Below are 12,190 nucleotides of genomic sequence, written 5' to 3' on the forward strand. Positions count from 1 at the left end.
ACTGGTTCTTATTTTTAGTTCATAAACGACTAGGTTATTGCACCTCGTTCCAAGGTCTATTGTTGCGGAGTTAAGGCTAAGCATGCTAAATAAAACGGATAAACTGACTTTTCTGGTATATTTAGAAACTTAAAGAAAATATGTCATGAAATTTAATTGCAAAAGTTATTATTGAACATTAGAAAAAGAACAATGGGCTTGTTAGAGGGAAATAATTTATATTTTTGCAAAATATCCTCAAAAATAAATAACGGACATAAAAACGGTTTTCCGTAATAATCACCTAAGTATAGTTATAAATTCAAATAAGTAAATAGGAAAAGTTAAAAAGGAATTTCCCATTTTATTATTACATACCTACTTCTATAGTTTAGTGTTGTTACTTTACAACAAAAAATATTTTATTGAGATCCTGTCTTTTGAAGCCCATATCAGCTCTAACTCGGTTAATAATAAATTAGCCATTCATAACACGTACCTTCTTGACTCTTATGGAGACCAATAAAAATGTATAGGATGACTAGATCCAATTGAGAAACTAGACTTTAATAATAAGCTGAGCTGTGGATTGCCCAGCGGGTTACCGATGCTCCGGCTCAAAAAGCAGGAGTAGGGACGGGGTGGTTTTTTGTCAGTAAGAGTCAGACACTCCCCTCTTGCCTCGGAGAAGGCATTGGATTATTATTTTCTCCCCATAAATATTCTAGATTATAACAGAACGATTCACGATCTATTAAAATACCTCTTATAAGGTATATAGGTCACTGGAGAAAACAGGTTTTGAAGTTGAAATTGAATCACAAACTACGTGTTCTGGTTCTATTGATTTAATTCACACGGGGGAATCCCCCAATTCAGTCGACTCCCTATTTGTAATCGTGGCTCTATTATTGTCGATGCTTGTTAAGTGTCAGCTGTTATCGTTATTATAATAGTTATATTTTTTAATGCAGATTCGGTTGCTATTCAAGAAATAAATAATAGGAGTTATATTTTAAATTATATAAAAAAATATTTGTTTAATTCGACTAAAGGTAACAAGCACATCATTATTATCGACAATCAAATATGTATAACAATAAAAAATGACACATTTCCTTAACATCATAAACAACAATATACTACGAATACGATAACCCCAAATCTAGAATTATCATCACCAGTTACGATGACGAGCCCTTATCGATATCGATATTCGCGAGCAAACCATCAATTAAGTGTTGCACAACACTTTATGAGCTCAGAGTATTCGCCTTAATGGAGTGATGTCAGCGGGCCGCGGGCCGCCCGCAGTCGCCAGTCTGTGACTGCATAGCATCGCAATGAGAACTGTACACAAACACTCCACTTATTGCCTTGCTTTCTCATCGTGCAAGTGTTATATCCACGTGCCCACTTAGTTCTAAAACCCCAAACTAGTTTTCTATACAATTTTTTAATTTCTAGTCAGTAAGTAGGTATTAAAAATTCCACGAAAACGGAAGGTAAGTCAGTGATACCGTGATAAGTTTTGTTCAATGTCAGTTTTCGCACCGCTACGTAAGTTTTGTTGTTGTTTTTGAAGTTCAAGGTCACGGCCGGTTAGAATATTATTATGTTTTCACTTTTCAAACGTTGATTTGTGTTGTGAATTCCTCATTGGATTTTGGTGAAGTTAATCGTCATTACGTGTGCAAAAAGTGATTGAGGTTTTTTGTGATCTTAAACGTGATCTCACTGCTATTTGTGTTTCCTTGGTTTAAACACCAACGCATAGCTTGAGCCATTTTCAGCGAGCATTGGTCTCTGGTTAATAATTTGCAGTTAACTGCCGGTTATTATGCCTTATACGAAAACTGCAGTTAACTTTCGTAACCATCTTTTGGCAGTTTATTTCTCCTTAATTGGATGAACTCCGGTAATGAATGTTTCCGCCTTGGTGAGCCCAAAATTAAAGGCGAAATGAGTCTGTCTGTTCATTTAAAGTAGTATTATAATATACGGTACTAAATTCATGTTATACGGCCGATTGAGGTAAATGCTGTCAAACACGCTTTGACCTTGAAGGTCAAGGGTATATCGATGCTGGTTTATGTAATCTATCGATTGGTAGTATTGTGGAAGTTATAGCTATACCAATTTACTATCTGCATGCTAATCGATATCGGATGAAAGCATTCGATAAAGAACCTTGAAATTGTTTTTTTTTTCACTTTGGTTTTTACTATGGAAATGAAAATAGTAATTGAAATTAATGTGTGTTTGTATTCGAGAGTTTGTTGCTCTATCACCCAAAACTACTGAACGAATATATGTAGATAGTAATATATGCCATTAAATTATAAGAATATTTTACACAAGGATATTGTTGTCAATTAAATTGTAATAACATAGTTTTACCAATACAATACTATGCTACCAATAAATAAATACGCTTTAAAACTACAACCAAAAAATCTTGCTAACTTGAGACCCACGAAACGAGGCTGTCCCATAATTGGTGAGGTCGACTGACTCATTTATGATTATTATCCCACGTTTTCAACCAACGGCCATGGCAGTAGTCTTTTTCAAGTCGTGACGTCACTGTTTAAGATTCAAAAGCAGTCGCTCTTAGGCCGATGTCTTCAATGATTGAGAATGACCTTGGAACTGTAGGTACGTGCGAAAAATAACTAGTTTTGACGATCTCGGTTTCAACGTTACGCTTCAAACGAGACTTGTGCAAAACTGTTGTATGCTTTAGCTACGTCATAGTTTTATGGATAGGGAGGATTCTGCCAATCAAGCTCTTTCGTTTGATATCTATAATGGAGGTAGCTGCAGAGAAAATAGATTATACATTGTATGGTCGTCAAGTTTAAGAGTGTGTAAAAATTACTTTTTAACTTAGATCTCTACTGAGATCTGTCGTCAGGAAGGGGTAAAATTACAATTACTAAACCCAAACAAACAAATGGGGCAAGCTAGATGAAACCATTTAATACTATGTTTGTTTTTGTTGAAATTATTAGACAGAAAATATTAGATATCTTCATAGGAAAAATGTCACGTTAATAATACAAACTTTTCATGATTTATGTTGCGAATCTAATGTAAGCTATCGCTTCACTATGCATAAATCTTAGCTATACCTAAGTAATGTAATAATGAAAAATAAAGACTGAACGACAAAACATTTTTATTCAACAACAAAATCGACTACGAACATCGTTCACAACAATTTCACTCAAAAATAGTAATACGATCCTACACTAAGCTAGTTATTATCTACATAAATCTTATGCAAACCAATTTTATACTCCGACTATGATACAAAGTGTCAATGACCCCAACAAGAATTGCATCGTGTTGAGAATGAATTGAAATTAAATAACATTGTATGCAACGTCGGGCGTCCTTTAGTAATCCAATCTGGATTGCATTTTCAAGATGGCCGCCTCGAAAGCTGCAAGTAATTCTACTTTCGCCGTATGGTCATCTCGAAAACGCAATGAGTAGCGGTACCTTTGGAAACCAGGCGAAAGTTAGTCTGAAAGGCATTGGTAGATTACAAAATGTTTTACTGAATGTAATGTATAGATTTTTCAGTGTTAAAAGTGTCTTTTACCAATCGTTTCGTGATTTGTTGAAAGATTTTCAATTTCGATTTCCACAAAAATCAATTAAGTCAAAGTCAAAATTATTTATTTCAAATAGACTGGGAAGACACTATCGGACGTCAAAGAAAATATTACTTACAATATTAAAAATTTACTGTCTGTCAGTCAGTCCTCTAGTGAAGCAGTAGTTAGAGATCGCTATGTAAATGAAAATTATACGATTAACTAACATTAATCAAACTAGTCCAATTTTTACAAATTTTTATCTGTATAAAGTAACTTATTTATAAAACAATTTTATTTTCATCCAATGTGTGTGTTTCACTTGGTGCGTAAAAGCAAACTGTTACAGTGCATTGTTCCAATTTGTTCAGCCTACATACATGCTCTGTAGTTCTATTATTGTATGTACTATTATGTACAGTATCATTTAGTCTTTATTTAGCCAATATCTTCGGTTGTAGGCTGTAGTTTATCTGTTTTATCTAAATCTAGGCTATTATAAATAGTCCTTAGTCCCTTAAAAGGGAACAGACCTAGTGGAGATGCATTACGTAGGAGGAGTTCATGTTCCAAATTGCAATATGCAAAACGCATGCTAATATTGACACAAATAGGTAGATAAGTAGATAAGGTAAATCCGATAATGTCTGATGTTGTATTGTAAATACTTCCAACTACATTCGGACTTTGGTAAATGCCTACGGAACTAATGATCAATGACTCAAATTAGAGGCAGATGACGCTCAGAGAAATCCACTATCGCAATGAAAACCATTCTGCAAAAATCTTGGAAAAATTACACAAAAACATTCATGTTCTACATTTTTGTAATCTTATCTTAGTTATAATCAGTAGAATGTAAATACAGAGATGAATGTAGGCTGCAGGCTACATAATATAATGGTAAATGTTTTCTCGTAGGCCAGACTACAGGCTATAGGCTATTTATAGACACAAAGAGTCGAGGTGTCAAGGCCAGTCACTGCATAGGATACGTTTATAGACTTTTTAAGAAAGGTCTGAAGAACCATGGAGTTTCTTACTTGTGAATGTTCAATTTGAAAAAGAAACTGGCTTCTTTAACCTCTTTTCCACCGGTATATTAGCAAATACATTGTGTCTCGCGTAGGAATTTTGTTAAATTTGACTGCAATTTCGACTTATCGGTATTACAATGTCCATAAATAAAAAAATCTCAATTAATTAAAAAAATATCTTAATGATGATTAAGATGATCCTAAAGATGATAGAGTCACTGTTTAAATAATGCCCTAGCCCAATATTGTTGATTCATCTACATAGTTATAAGTCAGTATCCGTGTTCTTATGTTTTCCTGCATAAAGATTGGCAATTAACGCTCAAACCTTCTCCGTGCGAGAAGAGGCCTTCGGTCAGCAGTGGCCACTGAATAGATGTTAAAGTAAAGTTTTTCGTCAAAATATATCTCATAACCGTCTAACCGGTAGATGTAACAGCGTTATCAATCGTTCCATTATCAGTCAGTCTTGTATTCTGAGATAACATTGTAAACATTCAAGCAGCGTGCTCGATGGTTATTACACCGATATCAAAAGTACTGAACCGATATCCCTATTTACTCTATATACTTGGACATTGTATGGGCGTCTGTTCGCTAAACGCGGTCAAGTTCAAGATTAATGTGGAAGTCTAGAGATATCTATATTACGTGAACTAGTTAAGAATTGATTGAATTTATACCCAGATACATAGGTGTTTTAATTTAGAGCTGCGGACTACCTAGCGGGTTTACCGAGGCTTCAGCTCGAAAAGCAGGAGTAGGAACGGGGTGGTTTTTAGCCTTATCCAAGGCGAGAGAAGCAATTGGATGATTTTATAATATATAATATATAAACCTTCTAGTAACATATTCGAAAATTGAAACAGCATAATTATATGGCTTGAAAGTAGTTTGGGTAGAAAGCCTTTATAACTACGAGGCTGATATATAGCAAATACTACTTTATCTTATAATATAAGCGCAATGCCCCAGTAAGTAGGATCTATTTCAGTAAATAGAATAATGATCCTAAAACGCGTGGGTTCTGCACAATAGTACGGCGGATGTGTGGTGAACTGTCGACCTCTGATCAAGAGTCAATTCCTTCCTAAGCCATTGTCGCTTCACGTTGCATGTTTGTAGCATTTTAAGGTTAGGTTAGGTCAGTTATTATGTTTTAGTTTTATTATAATATTAGAATATATCATATAAAACCTTATACTGTAGACATTTTCAGAAGTAGCTTTTTCTTTGACGGGGGAAAATCATTCATTGACTTCTCCGACACGACAGGGAGTGTCAGACTCTTACTGACTCTTCGAGCCGATGCCCCGGTAATCCGTTAACTTCTCTCCGTATCGGGCATCAGCCCTACTGGGCCCAATCTGTGGTGGTATAGAATAGCTTGGACTTAATTTTGGAATCCGAATGAGTTAGAATACGACAAATAAACTACTACATTCAGAAATCAAACGTTATTCGTGTAGGAAATATAGCGCAAAAAGCAGCTTGCCTAACCTTTTTTTAATTTTTAGGTATAAAATACGAATGTAATAAAAAGTTACATACAAGATATATACATATAGCAAAATTGTAACAATCAACAATACAGCAGTTGTGTTCCCTGTACACACACAATGTACAACTTACATAGCACTTTAAAAAGCACTATGATGTCAGATCCGGCCGCTATAGCAAACAATAAGACTATTAAAGTATTAATACTCTTGAACAAAAGTCATTCTAAGGTCAAAAAGTGTACAAAGTTGCACTCGAAGAACGAACATAGGTCACCCGTAGCGGCATAAGTTTTTAAAACAGCGATAAACAGTATATTCCTAGTTATTATAGGATTTGTTAATTAATGTATGTGAAATACCAGTGTTATTTCAGTAGTTTATTTATTGATTTATGTACACCCATAATACCCATATAACACAGAAGACAACAGATAATAGAAAATTAAAGTACACAGGTACTACATATTCCTATTGGAATTTCTTCCTGTAGACTCGTGGCAGGAGAAGTAGCTTTTGCGTGAAAGAGTAACAAACACACCCATACATCCTCACAAAACTTTCACACATTTTATAGGAAGAAATAAATATAGTACAATATTTTTCTTAATTTTCTTTATAATTAATACATTAAATAATAAAAACACCAATTTTTCAAGTAGATACGGCTTCTAAACATAATATTATTGTTACATGGAGCTATGATTACGTTTACTATGAACGTAAATTTACTTTTTACGATGCTCAATGCCAGCCAGTATTGTGGAACTATTTTATAGTTTTTTTTACACAACAATTATTTCGAGTACATTATTTATAATCGGTGCCTATGTAGGTATAGTTGGAGACACCATGGATTTAAAACCTTATTGTTTTGTAATAAAGTCGACATCTAATAAAGATTAATGTACCTAAATATGCCTATAATTTCGAATAGGTGCTATTACATTATAGAAAAACCGTAAATCTCTTTCAATATAGGTACTTTTTTTCGTATTTTCACTATGAGCGAAATACTTCATTATTAGTTTTTGTAATTTCCTGACTCAGTATAAATATTTATCAAAAACTAAAGCGAAAACGTAGTCAATTACACGATAAAATAATGTATGAGACTGAATTAATGGTCGGAATACAATACTTCAGAACCCGTTTGAAGAACGAGTTACACAAACGAACATACACTCTTACGAAAGGTATAATTGCAGAATACATTAAAAATGATATATACTTTTTTATACTTAAATGCATTTACGGCTCAAAGCGATGAGTATGAAAAGTGAAGCAAAAACAATTGGGTAATCAGCCAGCCAAAGCAATATTTTAAAATACGAACACTTACTTTAATATCTATGGTGCATCCTGAATGAAACCATAAAGTATTCAGCCAATAGCAGCCATCTTCCTGTTTACTCTATTATCTATGACGTCTATCTTTATTGTCATGCACATATGTTATCTATGATTGTATTTTTTCATCTGTGTACCTATCATTACGCTTTATTTTGCTTTAAAGGCCCGCCAGCGCGTATTAACTATCCTTACATCGATCCCACCCCTCATTATTGATATGTGCATGAGAATTTAAATAGAGAAAGATCTAGATTCACTTTTGGCCTTTTTGGTTTCATTCTAGAAGCCGTCTTATTATAATGAAGTGTTGTATTTTATTGTAAGATGAGGTCTTGATTGTTCCATACAAGCTTCACTTATTATAGTTCAGTACCCTTAGTATGAGTTTACTTTACGTTGAATGAAAACGAAACGAGAACGCGTTCAGCGCTCTGATTGGTAGGTGCAAATGAACCAACCAATTAGAGCGCCGAATGCGCTCTCGTTTCTATCTCGTAAACCGTAATACAAACTCGTACTAAGCCCTCTGCTAGGCTAAGCTAATAGTGTAAAATGTAGTCTATTATGGAAGATTAAAAAGAAAATTAACTCATGGGTTGACTTGATGACCTACGACTCTGTTGTGTTATTATGTCAATCCCATAGAGGTACATTTCTGTTCTGTCCTCTATTCAGCTACAGTTTATACTATTTGTCTAGCCGGGCCAGTATTGCAGATGTTAATAGGTTACGGTACATACTTTCCATCAGCCAGGCCCTAAGCTAGGTACTCAGTTATAGGTTAAACTAGTGTAGGCTAGGGCAAAGTTTACTTCTCTACTTTTGACACTAAATTAATCTTGATACCCATAATTTTCCAGAATCAGCAGCCGCTCTTGGACGTTGTCCGGGAGCGGGCTCGCGAGCTCTGCTCCGGAGCTGATGCTGCAAGCGGAGAGAGGGTCGAGCAAAGGACCAGGGAGCTCGCTGACAGCTGGAATGTCGCCTGTGAAGGTGAGTGCTTCTAATGGAACCAATATCTAATACATTACTGCTCATTTAAGCGCTAGTCAACTACGAGTATAGGAAATTCAATTTTGTACTTTATGCTATAGTCAAACTTTACATCAAATCTAAATAAGGTAGGGCTATTTTCTTTACTTTCTGTCGACTAGCGCTTAATTGCATGACTCGCATAGTCAGACTGCGACCGTAGGGTCGTATGATCAGCTGTTAACCATAGAGGTAACAATATAAAGCAGACAATTGCATGAAGAACCTAAATTTCACCCACTAAGTATAGTCTACTGCTATTATTATTGTTCTAAAATCTCGTTCGTTTAAAAATAGCCCTCCTTTTATTGTTTTCAGAACTCTATATAATTATCTCTGCTAAATTACAGTGGTTTGAGCGTGAAAGTTTTAAAACAAACTGACTTTCCCATCCGGTGGCGTAAAATTAACTTTAATTGAATCCGGACCATTTCATATAAATTAAACTGCAATTAAAATGTATACTGTTGCGGTTTTTTTAAACGAAACTTCGTGTTTTTCATAATTGTACTGTACTTATTAATACCCTTAGTTTTGATTGATCTTCTATCATAAACTCTTTAAATCTATTTTAATGCAATTTAAAAGTATGTTCATACGTTCTTATTACCTTTTTTAATATGATTCATAAACCTGCTGTACTAAACTACGTAAAACAAAGGTACCATGAATGCAACTGCAGGCGACTACCTATTTGTCATTCATAAAATGTCACCAAGTCACTATAAATCGAGAAATACTTTCATTTACACCTCGTTTTTCCTTTACCCAGGTCTAGCCAAGCGCGCAGCTGTAGCCGACCAGCAGCTACATCGCTGGAACCAACTCCTGGACGTCCAGAGGAGTTTGGGCGCTGCCATCACAGCCGCATCAGACCGGCTGAGGCAGCTCGATGCCAACCCCAGCACCAGGCGACGAGCTCTTGACATCAGGCATGCTCTACAGGTGAGGCTTTAGAAAGGAGACGGTGTGCCCTGAAATTTCATTACTATGTTAAATAATATAACGTAACTATTTCGTTTTGTTTGTATTTACTTTAAATTCATTTTATTCAATGAAAGCAAAGACTGTCTTGATGGTTTATTGGCACAAAAGCAACTGCAGAGCAAGAGCAAAATTAATCCTCGGGTTATGTTTCTTTAGATATTGCAATATGTGTATATGTTGCAAAAAATTTCGCCTCTATTTCCCTACCTATCACAATAAACTCGCTAAATAAGACGCCTAGCAACAATTGCAACCTATTACACAACTCACAAGTACTTCTCTGCCTTATCTATTCCGGAAACGTAAACATTATTTTAGGCATATAACTGCAAGTATTTTATTAAAGCGATTAATTGATAACAGTTTCTTAACAACATTATACAAACCTACAATATCTACAGAATAACACTTAGTCTCCATATTACAACCACGGTAGGTAACACCTAGTAAGAGTACTTCTTTATATTCACAATCGATAAGGAAACTACGTTTATACTCGCACTATGAGCCGAAACAATGCTTTCCTCAGCCTTCAGCAGTACTTGATCCGTGAATCATTGTAATTGTACCAATACATAGGTAACTGAGAGTATACTGTATAAAGGTACATACAAAGTTACAGAGGAAATGTATAGGCAGTTTGTTGATAAGAATAAAGAAAAGTTGTTGTATGTATTTGGTGAATTTAATACATAATGCGTCCTGTTATATTTCACGAAACGAACAAAGGTACCAAATAGCTTAAAGAAATACTGGTACTAGATATAATTCAAAACTCTACAATATTAGGTTATCGGAAACTACTGAAACTTCCGAATGATTGAAAAATCCGTACCTAAATTAAAATGTATAACATTTCGATCCCTTGCTTGGCAGTTGCTTGTCCCATTCTACCAAAACAGACCAAATCAAGCCTTCCAATGTAGTTAATGAGACAGTACAAAACACCAACAGTAACCATAAAACCAGCTGATAATCACCCTCTTTCCACCAGGAACTGCAAAGCGAAGTCTCAAGCTTGGAGGACAGTAGAGACGAGCTGCTGGAACACGCTGAGTTCGTAGTGAACATCCTCAAGCCTCACTCCAAGGACGCTGCCAATGACACGGAGAAGAATGTCAAGGACCTCGTAGAAGCTTATGAGAAGTAAGTTGTGTGTTGCTTCTGTGTTCGTTTTTTGCAATTTTAATCCTAAATGTGTTTGGATTAAGATCGATTTTTGCTATTACTTCTAAGTTTTTCGGACTTGGTCACAAACTCAGATAGACTCAGAGTTGTTGATAGAATGAACCTAATTAATTTTGTCCTTAGGTGGAATGAAGGTAAGTTATATGTATGTGTTAGTTTAAGATTACTTTCAACCTTTGACGGATACTTTGGATTGTTATTTTATTATTGAATGTTTGGTCGATTTTTCATACGTATTTACGTCATCATCGTGGGACGTTATTAATTAATTGTCACATCGCGTCGTCAGCTCGTTCGCCTGTCCGTTCGTCTACCGTTCTTATTAAAAAACTGGATAATTAAAATTGCGAAACTAAATAGACTCACTTTTGTTACTAGCCAACAAATAACAGTTAATAATAATACTTTACAAGCCAGTAAATATCTTGTTATATACAAACCAGTAAATAGTTCATGACATTGTCGACATGTGGGAATATAGATTCAGCAATCATTGTACCGATTGTCGTATCTGCCAATGGCCTCATAGCCAAGGCCTCGACCAACACTTGAATAGGCTAACGCTAGATGGCCAGGTCAAGGGTCTGATGCAGAAGGCAGTATTCCGGGACATGGCGCGTATTGTCCGGAAATTGCTCTTTTGAGCCCTGACCACAGGTAGCTTGGATTTTCCCCGTTACTGGTGGGTTACTGCTTTTTATACTTTAATATTTAAAAATGTATTGAACAAGTATAGAAAATAAATAAATATGAATAATGCTTTACATATTGGTAAAATTGTTTTGTGGTTGTTTGTTCTGGTAATCAAACAATGATCAACAATATTTATCATCTTCAAAAAACAACATTTTTGTCAAAAATTCGTGTACGGATCGAATTCGCATCAATTTAAACACACATCCGTGTTTTTCGAATCAATTCAGTGTGCAAACGCTAGGTGCCAAAATCAACTGAGATCGCATTAAACACTGTTTACTAACACGTTGGAATTAATGATCCAACTGCGATTATAAAATCTGACGTTCACGGCTGTAATGAAACAAAAAAAGCAAATTATTCAAGAATAACTTGGTTACCTACATTATGTATGTTCTAAAACTTGTTTGTTAACGTCAAACATAGACTTTTTTGAAAATATAGTGTGACATCAGGTTGTTTTTTTTCTTGACGGGTTTAGTAGAGGTCAGAGACAAAACACGAGAGTTAAACAAAATCTGTATTATTTTGAGTTTTATGTCTGTCTTCTAACTTATTTTTGAGGTGGTTAAAGTTAGTATTTTGATAATATTGATTTGAAATAAGTCTCTATAGTTCTGTTTCTATAATTTTCTCTCATATAAATACGTATCTATAATTCTTGGTTACAATAAATGTGCGAAATTCTTTCCTATTTACCTACTTAGTACTTATATAGCTTCATAGAAGTAATAACAAACCACTTCTTACGTATTTTTTACATATTTTAAGTAACTACCTTAATATGTAGAAAAAGATACAGAAAATAATAGAA

General features: G+C 34.8%; 1 protein-coding gene across 9 annotated transcripts in view; it reads left to right on the forward strand.

Moving 5' to 3' along the window:
- LOC118265080 (muscle-specific protein 300 kDa) overlaps positions 1-12,190 on the forward strand; it is a 193,513-nt gene that overhangs the window by 109,861 nt on the left and 71,462 nt on the right. For all 9 annotated transcript variants that reach the window (XM_050705766.1, XM_050705765.1, XM_050705763.1 and 6 more), the window contains 3 exons: positions 8,334-8,466; positions 9,278-9,450; positions 10,487-10,638. In XM_050705766.1, the coding sequence (XP_050561723.1) occupies positions 8,334-8,466; positions 9,278-9,450; positions 10,487-10,638 (458 nt within the window). The remainder of the gene's footprint in view (positions 1-8,333; positions 8,467-9,277; positions 9,451-10,486; positions 10,639-12,190) is intronic.

This window comes from Spodoptera frugiperda, chromosome 28 (genome assembly GCF_023101765.2).
Source record: "Spodoptera frugiperda isolate SF20-4 chromosome 28, AGI-APGP_CSIRO_Sfru_2.0, whole genome shotgun sequence".
In the NCBI taxonomy this organism is placed as follows: Eukaryota; Metazoa; Arthropoda; class Insecta; order Lepidoptera; family Noctuidae; genus Spodoptera; species Spodoptera frugiperda.